The sequence below is a fragment of the Tachyglossus aculeatus genome, chromosome 1, assembly GCF_015852505.1.
Source record: "Tachyglossus aculeatus isolate mTacAcu1 chromosome 1, mTacAcu1.pri, whole genome shotgun sequence".
Lineage (NCBI taxonomy): Eukaryota > Metazoa > Chordata > Mammalia > Monotremata > Tachyglossidae > Tachyglossus > Tachyglossus aculeatus.
In genome coordinates this window covers 168,593,718-168,608,540 of record NC_052066.1, presented here as the reverse complement: position 1 = coordinate 168,608,540, position 14,823 = coordinate 168,593,718, and the positions used below count along the sequence as shown (strand labels likewise).

General features: G+C 47.4%; 1 protein-coding gene across 1 annotated transcript in view; it reads left to right on the top strand.

The window, feature by feature from the left end:
* NRXN3 (neurexin 3) overlaps positions 1-14,823 on the top strand; it is a 1,831,517-nt gene that overhangs the window by 82,136 nt on the left and 1,734,558 nt on the right. The window contains 1 exon segment of the mRNA XM_038743538.1: positions 1,959-3,406. Coding sequence (XP_038599466.1) covers positions 2,710-3,406 — 697 coding nt within the window. The 5' untranslated portion in view covers positions 1,959-2,709.

Below are 14,823 nucleotides of genomic sequence, written 5' to 3'. Positions count from 1 at the left end.
CCTTTCTTTTTGCCTCACTCTGCATCCCTCTGTCTCTCTTTACCTCAATTTCTCTCTGCCACACTCTCACTCTCTATCTCTGCCTCACTCTCTCTGCATCACTGTCTCTCTGTCTCACTCTTTCTCTCTCTCCATCAGTATTTCTTTCTCTGGTTCACTCTCTCTGCCTTATGCTGCCTCTGCCTCACTCTTTCTCTCTGCCTCACTTTGTCATTACCTCACTCTTTCTGTCTGCCTCACTTTCTTTGTCTCACTCTGCCTCACACTGTCTTTGCCTCACTTTCTCTCTGTCTCACTTCTTGCCTCAGTCTTTCTCTCTACCTCACTTTCTATCTCTCTGCCTCTCCGTCACCCTATCTCGGCCTTACTCTCTGCATCACTCTTTTTCTCCCTCACTCTTTCTCTCTCTTTGATTCACTCTCTCTGCCTCTCTCTCTTCCTGCCTCACTCTTTCTCCCTGCCTCACTCTCTCTGCCTTGCTTGCTTTCTCTCTGCCTCACTCTCTCCACTTCACTCTTTGTGTCTCTCTGCCTCACGCTTTCTCTTTGCCTCACTCATTCTCTGCCTCACTCTCTCTGCTTCACTGTTTGCCTAACTCTGCCTCACTCTCTCTTTCTCTGTCTCACTCTTTCATTTTCTGTTTCACTCTTTCTCTTTCTCTTCTGCCTCATTCTTTCTCTCTTTCTGCCTATCTGCCTCATTTTCTCTCTGCCTCTCTCTCTGCCTGTCTCTCTCTCTCCACTCAAAAATGGCCTTTTTTAGGTCCTCTAGGTGGAAGAGTGCCAGGGAAAGAGGAGAGCAGGGCATGTAGACTTGCTGCTGGCTGTGCGGCTTTGTATAGGGAGCCTGCATTTCCCCTTCTGGATGTACAGATCCTACCGTTCGGCCAGCTCCCCATCTTCTATCTTGAGACCGTGGACCATTGGCCCCATCCACCCTGGTAGAGCTGTGACTTTTCACCTCCCCCCTCATCCCTGCTGATTCTGATTTTGATTTCTTTTCTTTGGGTATTTTTGACAAGTCTCTATCATCTCCCCATGCCTCTAATTCATTGTTTATCAGCAGGAAAGACAGTGCTGCCCTATGTGGCTCCATGGTGCAGAGAAAGATAAATTAGTAAGTTCTCTGAAAAGAACTTGATGAACTGGGAGAGGAATCCTACATTCTTCACAATTGTATTCACACACTCACTCATCACCATTTCTCTCCAGTGAGCACTGAGTATTTTCCAGACGAGATCAAAAAATGAATGGTATTTATTGAGCACTTATTGTGTGCAGAGCACAGTATTAAGCTCTTTGAAGAGTACAGTGCAATAGAGTTTGTAGACATGTTCCCTGCCATCATTGAGCTTACAGTCCATAGCTCACAATCTAAGACATTATTAGTCTTTGAAACACCTCCCTGAACTGGGCAGGAACTAATAGTTCCATCTCATCTCCTTTTACAAATGGAGAAACTGAGCACAGAGAGGTTAAGGGGCTCGCTGAAGGTCACCCAGGAAGTCAGAGAGCTTTGATTACCTGGGGCCTAGGCTCTAACACTTGTCCTGAATTCTGTGGTTGTGAGGAGAAGTAGGATAGGAAGCAGCATGGTATACTGTACAGAGCATGGGCCTGGGAATCAGAGGCCCTGGGTTCTCATCCCAGTTCTGCCACTTAGCTGCTGTGGGACTTTGGGCAACTCACTTAATTTCTTAACAACTTCTCTGTGCCTCAGTTTCCTCATCTGCAAAATGGGGATTCAGTGCCTGTTTGCCCTCCTATTTAGACGGTGAACCCCGTATGGGACCTGATTATATTGTATCTGCCCTAACACTTAGTACAGTGTTTGGCCCATAATAAGCACTTAACATACCGCAGTTATTACGGAGACAGTGCCCTTCTGGAGCACATCACTGGCTTCTCTCTCAACGTCTTCTCTTTTTCTTTTTTTTATTTCTCTCACTGTGTCTCCAGGCTCTGCGGGTCTTTATCTGGAGCCTTAGATCTTCTTGGAGCAGTGGGGGCGAGTGATGAGCTGGATCTCTTTGGGTTCATCATGAAGTCTGGTTCCACCTGTGCTGTTCCAAGGGTCATGAGCTGCCTGCGCCGTCTGCTTGGCTCAGCCCTCCTTCGCCTGCCCTCCCGGGTTTAGGAGGCAGAACTACCGGATCAGTCCCTGTATTTTTCTACCCTTCAACTGGCTCACCTCACTGTGCCACCACCCAAGCATCTGCTGCTGGGCTGGGAGTTTTGTGGCCCTTCGGGGAAAGGCCCCTGCCTAAAGCATCCCCAAGGCATATGCTCTCCTGGGATAAAGGCCTCTGGATCCTCTTGGATAGCTGAGATCTTTTCTTGGAGAAGTGGTATCTTTCCTGGCTGGATTCCTGAGTTGGCTACACCTGCTCTCCTCCACCTCCTCCTCTGCTGCTGCTGCTGCTTCTTAGACCTCCAGTTGGGTTTATTGGCCAGAGCTTTGGAATCCAGCATTTCCCTGCTCTCTCCGTGGCTGCTTTCTACTCTGTGTGTCCACTGTGGCTCTTACCCAGCCTCCATCGCTGTCTCCTCACTCCTCTCTCTTTGTCTTTCTCTCCCCACCACTACCCTCCCCCTTTCTGCCCCCCCATCCCTTCCTGTCACTCAGTAGGAAGACCCCACTTTCTTGCACCACCCTCCCGTTTCCTCCCCCCAAGGTCTGCCTGGTCTCTCCCCAGGAGCAGCTGCAGCAATGGCCTTCACCCTTCCCTCGGTCTGCTTCACCCTGCTGCTGGGCTCCTTTGTGGGGTCGTGCCTGGGGCTGGAGTTCTCGGGCCTCCCGAACCAGTGGGCACGCTTCCTGCGCTGGGACGCCAGCACCCGTGGAGACCTGAGCTTCCAGCTGAAGACCAATGTCTCTGCCGGATTGCTGATCTACCTGGATGATGGGGGCGTGTGTGACTTCCTGTGTCTCTCCCTGGTGGACGGGCGGGTCCAGCTCCGGTTCAGCATGGACTGTGCCGAGACGGCAGTGCTGACTGACAAGCGGGTCGACGACGGCGACTGGCACTTCCTGAGGGTGAGCCGTGACCGCCTGCGGACCGTGCTGGCCCTGGACGGCCAGACCCGGCCCGGGGAGGTGCGCCCTCAGAGGCCCTACATGAATGTGGTCAGCGACCTGTTTGTCGGCGGGGTTCCTGCAGACGTGCGCCCCTCTGCCCTGACCCTCGATGGGGTGCAGGCCGAGCCTGCCTTCCAGGGATTTATCCTGGACCTCAAGTATGGGAACTCCGAGCCGCGTCTCCTGGGCAGCCGGGGGGCTGAACTGCAAGACGAGGATCCCTGCTCCCGGAACCCCTGCGAGAATGGGGGGACCTGCTTTCTCTTGGAAGGCCAGCCCACCTGCGACTGTTCAGCCACTGGCTATGGTGGCAAGCTCTGCTCTGAAGGTAAGACTCCTGCCTGCTTGCTTGCTCCCTTTAGGGTCGGGGGGGACCCCTGCCCGGGAAAACAGACCAGGTCCCAGGCAGCATCTGGGCCATGTGCTGTCTTGCAGGGTTCAACAGAAGGCCAGGTTACAGGCCCTACTGAGACATTAGGGCCCTCAGTTTCCCTCTGGATCCATACACAGAGGGCTTCCATCAGGTCTCCAGGCTCATGGCCCAATTGACTTAGTGGTAGTCAAGCCTTAACTCCATGCTGGTGCTCCAGGCCCCTCTCCATCACTGTCCTGCTTGGTTGACTCCTTCCGATGGAGTATCTAAGGATGACCAGCCTTCCTCCTAACTTCCTTTGCACTCCGGGCCTGGGCCTGATGAGACCAGGCTGGGTGGAACCCACACCTTTTCTCGAAAGAGAAACATCCGTGAGGTCCGAGAAGGGAAACACTGATTTTTGCCCCTGAATCCCGGGATAGGGTTGGGTCTGAGAACTCACAGTGGGGTCAGAGGTTGGGGAAGAGAACTAACTGGCTGAAATGCAGTAGTCCTGCCTCCCTCTACTTTCTGGCTGGGGAAGAGGGGACAGCTCTTCTCATACAAACCAGGTGGAGATCAATTTTTGTGCTGGGGTTTGCCGGCCCTTGGCCCCAACTATGCTGTGTCCGCCATTTGATGTTCTGTGTCCAAGGCTTTTTGCTGCTGCTTGGGAGGGTTCAGCCCTCTTGGACACCGCAGCAGAAAGAAAGGGGAGAATGAGAGTGTGAATGACCAATTCCACAGCTAGGCAAAAGCAGGATGGCACTAGGATCTAAACTGCAGCCTTCCTGGACTCATTTTGGTCCTTCCATTTAACTTCAGCTCCTTGTGACTCACTATTGTCCTTTAAACTCCAGTCCCTAAAATTCCAAGGAGGGAGTTAAAAAGCCTCTCCTCCAATGAACCCTAGTTAAGTTACCTCTAATGGTGAGAAGAAGCCTCCTGCCACACCCCCAAGCTGCTCTTGGCAGAGCCCGTAATCCAATAAGAGTCAACACAGAGGTTTGGTTGGGATCTGACCCTCCTCTCTAGGACTTCCTAAATGCAAAGGGGCTATTGCAGAATCTCCCTACCTCTGTCTCTCTTTCTCAGCTCTATAGGGGGCCTGGAGACCATCCTCTTTGGTCCCAAACTGGATTCTGGGTTTTCATGTCTTCTCTCTGTCCTCATGAAGAGAAAGCTGGGCAGGTACAAATAGGCTTGCTGGAAAATTAATTCCCTCACAAAATGTCTGAAGGAGCCCACAATATTTGTAAAGTCCAGGGAGTCTGCCAACACCTTGCTGAGCTCCTGAAGTAGACACCTGAAGTTCAGGTGAAGACCCATCAGATGCTCTCATTTCAGATGCCAAACGCCCATTTAATACTGTTTTTTATCCCAGGCCTGTGGAAAGTGACTTTTAAAAATCTGACTAAGTGCACTAAACCCTACCCTGCTTGATCTGTAGCAGCAAAGAATGGTGACTCAACCTCGTGCCTCTGGCAGATTGGCTTTGAGCATTTTCTGGGAAGATGGATCAGGAACCTGTCACGCATCGCTGAACTCTCCGTGAAGGCTGGGGAAAAGGATGGTTTATGGGGAACTGGGGGAGTGAGGGGAGAGGAGGGAAGGAATTTGCGGAGGGAGGAAGACCAGGAGATGAGTTTCCCTTGTTTGTTTGGAGGAACTCCTTTTGGTTTCCAATTCTTGGGGTGGTGCTTAATTTTTCTGCCACATTTTCTGGGGATAGTGGACTGAGGAAAGGGAGGACTAAGAGGTGCCAGCTGTGCTTCTTATATGGGTGTCCATGAGGTATTCACTGAGCTGGGCTCCGATGTTTCAGGACTCTGGCCAATTGTAACTCATTCATTAACTTTGAACCTGCTGACTCTATAGGTGGAAATTTAGCTTTTGCAGTTTTTCTAATTGCCTGACCCCACAGTCACCCTGGGAGAAGGGAACAGGACAATTTTTTTTTATCATTTTGTTCTTCAAACTCCAGTCCAAAAGGTGTGACTTGGACTAGTGGAAAAAGAGCACAGGTGAGCCAATGTGCTCTGGGCCTGTTTATTGGCTGAGAGCTCCTCATTCTGTGGGGTCCTAAAGCCAAATCCCAGATGGTGCCTCACTTAGCCCAAAACACCCAAATTTCAGGTTCCAAACCAAAACGGTAAATGTAAGTCTGATGGGTATGGGAATGGAAGACCGCTTGATGATAACCCTATCCTGTGTCCAAAATTGTTTCAACTATCTTTGTCTGTTCTGAGAATTCTCTTCCCGAAGCCTCAGACAGTGGAGCCTGAAGCCTCGACTCCTGTTTCCATTCGCCAGAAGGGATGTATTCTGGTCTCCCAATTCACAGCGAGGTTGGGAACACTTCCTTCCCAGGCTGGGCATGTTCGTGAATGCGGTAACTTTCTGGTTGTCCCTGATTGTGTGTTTGTGTTGAAAGAAATTCATGTCCTCTGGACAGGTTTGGATCAGCCCTCTCCTGAGACAGAGCAAGGAGGCACTCTTTCAGAATACTTACACCATTTGCCTTGCTACCTCTTCTTTTTGTTGTTTTTCAGTCATTGGCAGACTTTGTTTGGAGCAGGTGGGACCCAAAGAACCTTTTTTAAAATTTTTTAATAGTCAAATGCAATATGTATATTTCACTGATTAGTTCTTTTGAAATGGTTCAGGCCATTGTGTGGTAAATGATTGATACCTACCTGTGTGTGCAGATGGCAAGACCGTAGCACAACTCTCTCCTGCTGCTGAATAAATAAAGAGTGGAGCCCACGCTGTAGCAGAACTTGGTTAGAGGGAAATCTGAAGGGAAACTGTGGGACAGAGATATGGACTCAGGAAATCCATTAATGATGGCACATTTGTGGCTGAGCTCAGAAAGTCTTGAGACCTATCTGTTCTCTTGACCCCTAGTGAGAGTATGAAAATGGGGAAAAGATTCCACCTTTGAGATGCAGAAAATGACAGCTGCTGAAAGTCAAACATGCTGCTTAAAGCTAAGTAGATGGGTTAAGGGAAAGCCTGCCCCTTTCCCCAAATGTAATGGAGTCAGGCATTCAGGTTGGGAGACATCAATTTTCCTAAATAGCATGTGTCACAGAGTCCAAATGAGGGTAGCTATTCCTCAGCCCTCGGTCATTTACCAAATCGTTTGGCTCCTTTGCTGATGGCACCTTACGTCTCTCATTCGTGGGACCCCTCTGGGAGTTAAGGTGGCGGAAGAGGCTTGGAGCATCAAGTGGTGACTTGGTTAAACCAATGTCAACAACAGAAAGGGATGAGTGGCCAAGAAGGAGTGAGGATTTCGTGGGCTTCAGGAGACTGTAGTTCCTGATAACCAGGGGCCTGTATACTATAGCCTAGGGCATGTGGGCCCATCCCATGCATGGCTATCAACCTCAGGTGGCTCTGTGCTTTGAGATGTCTTCCACACAGGGAGCATTAGCAGAAGGCCAAGTAAGGCTGACTGATCTCTTTTGGAACATGAGCAAAGCATCTGCCTGATGCTGGATGGGCCCAGAGAAAGGACTGGCCTCTTTTCGGGGGATGTACAACTTAAATAAGAAAAACAAGAGGATATGTGTCAGGGGTAGGGGAGCGTCCCCGTGTAAGACATAATGGGCACCTTGGCTCAAGGGTGTTGGGGCCAACCAAATACTCCCACACTTGTGACTAGAAGAGCCAAGGGCATTTCAGAGACACCCTTTGTTTTGCCGTGGGATGAAACAATCTGTACTTGTGTAGGTTTGTCCTCTTGTATGTAGCAGCCTGATTGTCTGCCCACAAGTCCCCCAGTCAAACTGCTGCTCGTGGAAAGGACGATGAATAATTTACCGATGAATAATTGCCACTCCAAGAGGGTGGGGGAAGACCCCAGATTTTCACCTTTGAATTCTCAGATCTAAAAATGGGGCAGTTGCAGTCTTCCAACTCAGTGGAGTCAGACCAAATTCTCCCTTGGCTATTAATTGCTTTGAAATGGGTTCGATACTTAATTGCGTGCTTTTTTTAGCATCTTTTATTGGGATTGTGGATGGATCTTTTTTCAATACTGATGGTTATGTTGAATTGGTTCAATGCTGTAATGTGTAAATTTCAAGTCTCGTGGAATGAAAATGTCCACTTAGAGTAAAGATGCTCAGTGGGGCAAGGCAATGATGATTTCAGCGTGTGTATATCACTACCTTTGTATCTCCCTTAATAAGTGGTATGTATTTGTTTTTATGCCTATATATATTTTCTGTGCATTTAAAGGTCTTGCTGTTTAATCTAGCCAACAACATGGGAATAATGTAATGCTTTGTTAAAAAGTTGGTGGGCTTAATCGGGAAACCCTTCCTTTAGAGGAAAGAGAGACTATTTGAGCTTGTCCTGAATCTGCTCTGTGAAACTAGAGCAGGGAGCAGAGAGCAAGAATTTGTGCCAGTCGGCCAATCGGGCTTTCATATGTTGCTGCCCTATGGAGGAGCTGGTGGGTGATTGGGTGATAAAACTAGAAAGGCAGGATTGGCGTGGGCACTAACTGGGCACGATTTCATTACTACGGAACATGGACTAAATGTTCACAGAGTCAATCCTGTACAGAAGCTAGGAAAGAAGGCACAGCCCTGCCAACTCCAAGCCTTTTTTGCCCTGCTGTATGTGTGTTTGTGTGCACTTTCACACACACACACACACACACACTCTCTCTCTCTCTCTCTCTCTCTCTCTCTCTCTCTCTCTCTCTCTCTCTCTCACGGGTCATTTCCCCTTCAGCCCCCCAACCATTTGAAAGCACTCATCTAACTGCAGCTGATGTTTTCTAAGCTGTCCAAATCTGAACTGCCTCAGCCAGAGGGAAGGAGGAAGAGGGAGTTGACGGGTCTGTGGTTCAAAACTAGTCCCCTCCTGACCCCTGTTCAGGTCTCCTGAGTGGAGGGGAGCCGAGGAGTGTCCAGATCTGGGTGAAGGTTGTTGGGGTTGGTTGGGGGGGCGGGGGGGTTTACCAAAAACACCCTCATAAAGAACTGAGGTTGCTGCTCCTAACCGGATTCCTGCTATTCATCAAAATCCCCCACTCCCTCTCCTCAGTGGTCCTGCCCATCCAGCCAGTCAGCAGGGGCTGGTTCTAAACAGAGGCTGAATAGGGGTCTGATTGCCCCTCTTTCTCCAGTCTCTTTCTTGATTATGGCAGGAGATTTCCTGGATAGTCTATATGCTAAATGACAGAGCTGCAGCCTGCCACTTGCTCTAATTATCACACTCTTAACTGCAGAGGGAACTGATTTTTTTTCCCTTTCATAATATCCCTGCTTCCTTTAAAGAGACAAACCCCTTTCTCCTTCTGATGGCTCTAAGGCCAGCTGCCCGGGCTTGCCACTCAGCCACAGGGAGTAGGGGAGGAAACAGAGGCCTTTAGCAGAGGACTGTACTCTGCAGGGTTGAGTACTGGATATGTGTGTGTGGGGCGGGGGGGGGATTTTACCAGGTGTCTGAGAGTAGCCTCCCTCATTGGCTTTTGTATTTTGTATTTGCATTTTGTAATCAGAAACCACAGGAGCCTAGAGCTGGGGGTAATTTGCTGAGGTTCCTATCTCCCATTCCCAGGCTGCCCCTGAGTGGATTGTTTTGAGTTCATCAACTGACATGTAAATTAGATGTGGTTGTACCACTTTCCCAAGGGGCATGGGGAGAGGGAAGACCCCTCTGGCTTTGCTTTAGAGCCCTGATGGCTTAAACTTTCCCTTCCTCTGCTCTGTCCACTTCCTCCCTCATCCTACTTCTTTGTCTTCCCATCATTAGCCCTTGCCTCCCTATTGCAGGGAGAGAGCGCAACATAGCAACTCTCAGTGGCCTCACAAATACCTCCTTGCTTATGAAAAACACACTTCCCCCTCTAGACTTTAAACTCCTTGTGGGTAGGGAACCTGTCTACCAACTCTGTGATATTGAACTCTCCCAAGCACATAGAATGGTGCTCTACAGACAAAAGCTCAAATAAGATTGATTGGGGAATACAAAAAACCTTCCCTTCTAGGGTCATTCTCGTGATTAGGGAGTTTTCGGCTGCCGGCTCCTTTACCAGGTCCTAGAAGTCTCTTAGCAGATGAGGAGGGAAGCGGATGTGGATGGAGGGGAAAGTCCAAAGCTGAGGGAGATGCTTTTATCAGAACTGGAGTTAACAACTGCCATTTTTCTCCTGCTGAGAGGACAACCCTCTCCCCAGAGTGGGCTAATAGTGATGCTGTTATCCTGAGTGAAAGCATCAGGCGTCTTGACATGAGTTTCTTTGGAATCCAAAGCTTGGGCTTCTCTGGACTTGAATTTTGCACTTTGCTTAGGTTCTCCAGTGAAGGTTTTAGTAATCAATCATCCCTTGAATTTTTTTCATCTCTTGCTACATGCAGAGCTCTGTGCTAAGTTCTTGGGAGAGTACAATAGAATCGGAAGACATGTTCCCTGCCGACAATGAATTTACAGTCTAGAGGTCTGTTATTAGGGAGGAAGGGCCAGCTCCCTGGCCTAGAGTGGTATTAAGTTGCCAGTGTTTTAGCAAGCAATCAATCCATCAAATTTATTGAGTGTTTACTGTGTGCAGAGCACTATGCTTAGCACTTGGGACAGTATAATGCAACAATTCAGCAGATTTGGTAGACATGGTCCCTGCTTGCAAACAGCTTACAGTCTAGAGGGAGCTTAGAGCGTAGAGGGTGGTATAGTGCTGATTGGAACCCAAAACATGTCTAAAAAAATAAATGAAAAAACTTTACCATACATCCAAAATAATGCTTTGCACCCAGTAAACATCACTATTATCATCATCAATTGTATTTATTGAGCGCTTACTATGTGCAGAGCACTATGTGCAGAGCACTGTACTAAGCGCTTAGCACACTATTACTAAACATCCCTACTATTACTACTGATAAGTGATATTGATTGAATGCTCACTAGGTGCAGAGCACTGTACTAAGTGCTTACTATGGCCACACTACCACCTTTAACTTTCTCTCAGCTAGATCACAAAATGTAGCATCTTCCCTCACCAAGAAAGTGGATGCAGACATGAGCAAACATGTCTCCCTCTCCCTCCCGTCCCTCAGTGACCATACCAACTCTCATTTCCTGAAGGCCCTTGGGACAAACCCCCTTGGTTGTTTTCTGGTTCAGGATTGCAGATGAGGTACCTCTTTTCCCTCCAGGATATGGCGGGGGAGGTTTGGGGGATTCCTGGGCCTGAACTGTGGTATCCAGGGCAGTGTGAGAGCTCGCAAGAAGGATGAGGAGAAATGCGACACCACTTTCCCAAATGCCGTAGCATGCAGTAGCATTGGCGAACAGGACACTCACCTGGAATTGCTTCTCCCAGCCTGGCAAATCTCCAGAAGTTCATCGGGTCGACACATGGTACCTGGACTAAAGTGATACTGCCGGTCTTGCCTTTCATCCTATTAACAGAGAACAGAACTCTTTCACTGTATTATTTTTTGATCTGTCTCACTTTTCTCCCTTCCCCCAGCAGTGAATTGCAAGGAAGCTTGTTGCCGTCTGAGACGGCAAAGTGGATTCCGGGTGGATGTGTGTTCCTCTTCCCAAATCCTTCATCACAGACACAACAACACAAGTTGGGAATCTGCTGCTGCAGCAGTGGGGAAGAGGGGTGGAGTATAAGAGCAGGAGAAGGGTAAACATACTGCATTCACTCGCCTATTTGCTTCCATCTCCCCTCCGCCCTACAATTTTGAGAAGTAAATGAGATTACATTTGCAAGCCATAACAGTGGTGGGCACTGGGTAGGAAGAGAAGGAGAACTCTGGTGAATACAGGCTTGCGAACTCTGGGATGGTTAGAGCAGGGTCCAGATACAGACTCAGGGAGATGAACAAACTACAGGGTAGGAAGAGAAGGGTTGGAGAGACTGCCTGTTGTGGAGAGTGAGAGTGCATTCATGGAGTGCCTGTTGTATGCAATAGAAGTAAGAGATGTTGCCTCAAGTATCTTTTTAATAATAATAATAATGTTGGTATTTGTTAAGCGCTTACTATGTGCAAAGCACTGTTCTAAGCGCTGGGGAGGATACAGGGTGATCAGGTTGTCCCACGTGGGGCTCACTCACAGTCTTAATCTCCATTTTACAGATGAGGTAACTGAGGCACAGAGAAGTTAAGTGGCTTGCCCAAGGTCACACAGCTGACAAGTGGCTGAGTGGGGATTCAAACCCATGACCTCTGACTCCCAAGCCCACGTGCTTTACACTGAGCCACACTGCTTCTCCTTCTTCCCTCCCCTTCTCTTCTGTTTTTTTTCTTCTTCTCTTGTTCTCTCCTGCTCCCCTTCTTGCTAAAATGAAAAATCTCCCACTTAGTCCAACCCGTGTTTTGTGTTTTACAAAGTTAAACAAAACTGGGGCAATTATGTGAGTGAATCTGGTACTTTACAAATCGTTTTTTCAGTATATTCCAACAGCTCTTTTAAAAATCTGTCAATTGAGGAAAAATTCTAATCTTCCTTGCATTATGATTTTAGAAGCTGACAATCAAGTGTCAAGGTGTGAAATGTATTTTGCAACTACAACTAATAACACCCTAATGGATTGTATACTTTTTGAGGCTGGGTCCCTGTTTTCCTCATCTTTTATAACTTCCCACACTGTAGATTCAGTAAATCCCATTGATGATTTGATTGTTTACCTTTTAAATTTCACTCTGCTAAGGAAGGTGAGACAATAATAATAATGGCATTTATTAAGTGCTTACTATGTGCAAAGCACTGTTCTAAGCGCTGGGGAGGTTCCAAGATGATCAGGTTGTCCCACAGGGGGCTCACAGTATTAATCCCCGTTTTACAGTTGAGGCAACTGAGGCACAGAGAAGTCAAGTGACTTGCCCAAAGTCACACAGCTGGCAGTTGGTGGAGCCGGGATTTGAACCCATGACCTCTGACTCCAAAGTCTGGGCTCTTTCCACTGAGCCACACTGACTGCCAGGTTCTGATCTTGCTTTTAGTTTTTCCAACATCTCACTATCACCAAGTTCACATAAGAGGATATTTCCACTAGGTGAGGGAGGAGAAGGGGGAAATCTATGTGCCTACCTATCTATTGTTGCACTGGACTGGGATAAAACCTTGCTTTATGCTTCAATTTCAAACTGTACCTGGAAGATAGGATCTTTTGCTCATTGGAAGGTGTGGAGATGAAGAAGCCTATTTATTGCCTTGAATTGACTTGAATGACAATTGGCCATAGTCCTTCATATAGCAGGAAGGGTGTGTACTACTTGCTTAGTTGTGGAAAGTATTTCATAATCCTCAATTTTTCTTGTCCCTCGTATCACCTTAAGGGTGAAGCACAACTCTGAATGTTTCTGAAATTCTCCATTAGCCTCCTTCCCCATCCAGTCCCCTGAAGATCTGCAGACTCTTGGCTTGCTTTCTGGATTCTGGTGTGTTTCTGTACATGCATTTAAAAGCCCACCAAGGGCTTGGATTCCAGCAGTCCCAAGTCCTTGTAAACTTGGGGCAGAGGAGAAGGCTGGCATCAAACACTTAAACAGTTGGTGCATTTCATAGCTCAGTGGTATTTACAATGAAATTCAATATCCTCTCTAGATAAGTTTAGAAAGGTATTGCCTGTATTCCTAGGAGGATATAAAAAAATGGAAGGAGAGTGCATGGCTTATTTACTTAATAAATTGTTTTTTTAAAAAAGTACAACACTTGTGAGGAGGGAAGAGGGAGAAAGACAAGATGAAATCACTTGCCTGTAACCCAAACAAGAGACAGGAGGATGGAAAGATTGCAAAGTTGCCAGCTGCTCACTGATGCTCTTCATGTTCTCCTGGGTTCTTTTCTCTTTCAAAGGGATCTGTGGGCCTCTCTGGGTGGTGATGGGAGTTGGGGTTGGAGGAGAGGGGTGTCAGGGTTGGGGAGGGGTGGGCACCCAGGCTTTAGGGACAAAGCTTTGAAACCAGTGGGCCCAAGAGAGCTCCAGACCAGGCTTCTGGCTACCATGGAAGCCTGCATAGGGCAAGACTCCATGTCCCTCTCTGGTTTTTGAGATGTAATTCCCCTCTGAATTGGTAATGAGAAAGGCTTTAAATGCATGTTGTAACCCACCCTGAGGAAATGCAACATCTGCTACCTTCACTGACTCCTGATGGGAAGCAGCATGGCCTAGTAGAAAGAGCCCAGGTCCTGGAATTAGAGGACCTGGGTTCTAATCCTGGCTCTACCACTTGCTTCCTGTGTGACCTTGGGCAAGTTGCTAAACTTCTCTGAGCCTCTGTTTCCTCATCTGTAAAATGGGATCCAATATCTGGTCTCTCCTACTTAGACTGGATTATTATTTTTATTATTAATAAATGAGACCACCTGGTATAAAATTGAATAAATGGCCACCCTAGTGGGAAATCACTAGGAGCAGCATGGCTCAGTGGAAAGAGCGTGGGCTTTGGAGTCAGAGGTCATGGGTTCAAATCTCAGCTCTGCCAATTGTCAGCTGTGTGACTTTGGGCAAGTCACTTAACTTCTCTGAGCCTCAGTTACCTCATCTGTAAAATGGGGATGAAGACTGTGAGTCCCCGGTGCGACAACCTGATCACCTTGTAACCTCCCCAGCGCTTAGAACAGTGCTTTGCACATAGTAAGTGCTTAATAAATGCCATTATAAAAAAAATAAAAAATAAAATCACACAGTATATTTTCAGTCCCTAGAAGTCCAAGGCCCTGAGGGCACTTTCTGGGAATGGTCCCTTTCAATAGGGAAAATGAATCCTCCAATTGGATCCCACCCGAGTCAGTGGAGCTTTTCAAAGCTGCTGGGTTCATGATGTTCAATCAGTTATATCTTCACGTGGCACAGGGACTGTGTCCAATGTGATTAATTTGTATCTACCCTAGCACTTAGAACAGTGCTTGACACATCTTAATTGCTTAACAAATACCATAATAATAATAATGATCTTGTATCTATCCCAATGCTTAGTACAGAGCTTGATGCATAGTAAACAGTTAACAAATTTCATAATACTAATAATGATAATAATATATACCTACCCCAGTGCTTAGTACCATTCTTGGGATTTATAATTATAGTTCATTCATTCATTCAATTGTATTTATTGAGTGCTTACTGTGTGCAGAGCACTGTACTAAGCGCTTGGGAAGTACAAGTTGGCAACATATAGAGACGGTCCCTACCCAACAACGGGCTCATGGTCTAGAAGGGGGAGACAGACAACAAAACAAAATATATTAACAAAATAAAAATAAAATAAATAGAATAGTGAATATGTACAAGTAAAATAAATAGAGTAATAAATCTGTTACAAACTTATATACAGGTGCTGTGGGGAGGGTAAGGAGGTAGGGCAGGGGCGATGGGGAGGGGGAGAGGAAGGAGGGGGCTCAGTCTGGGAAGG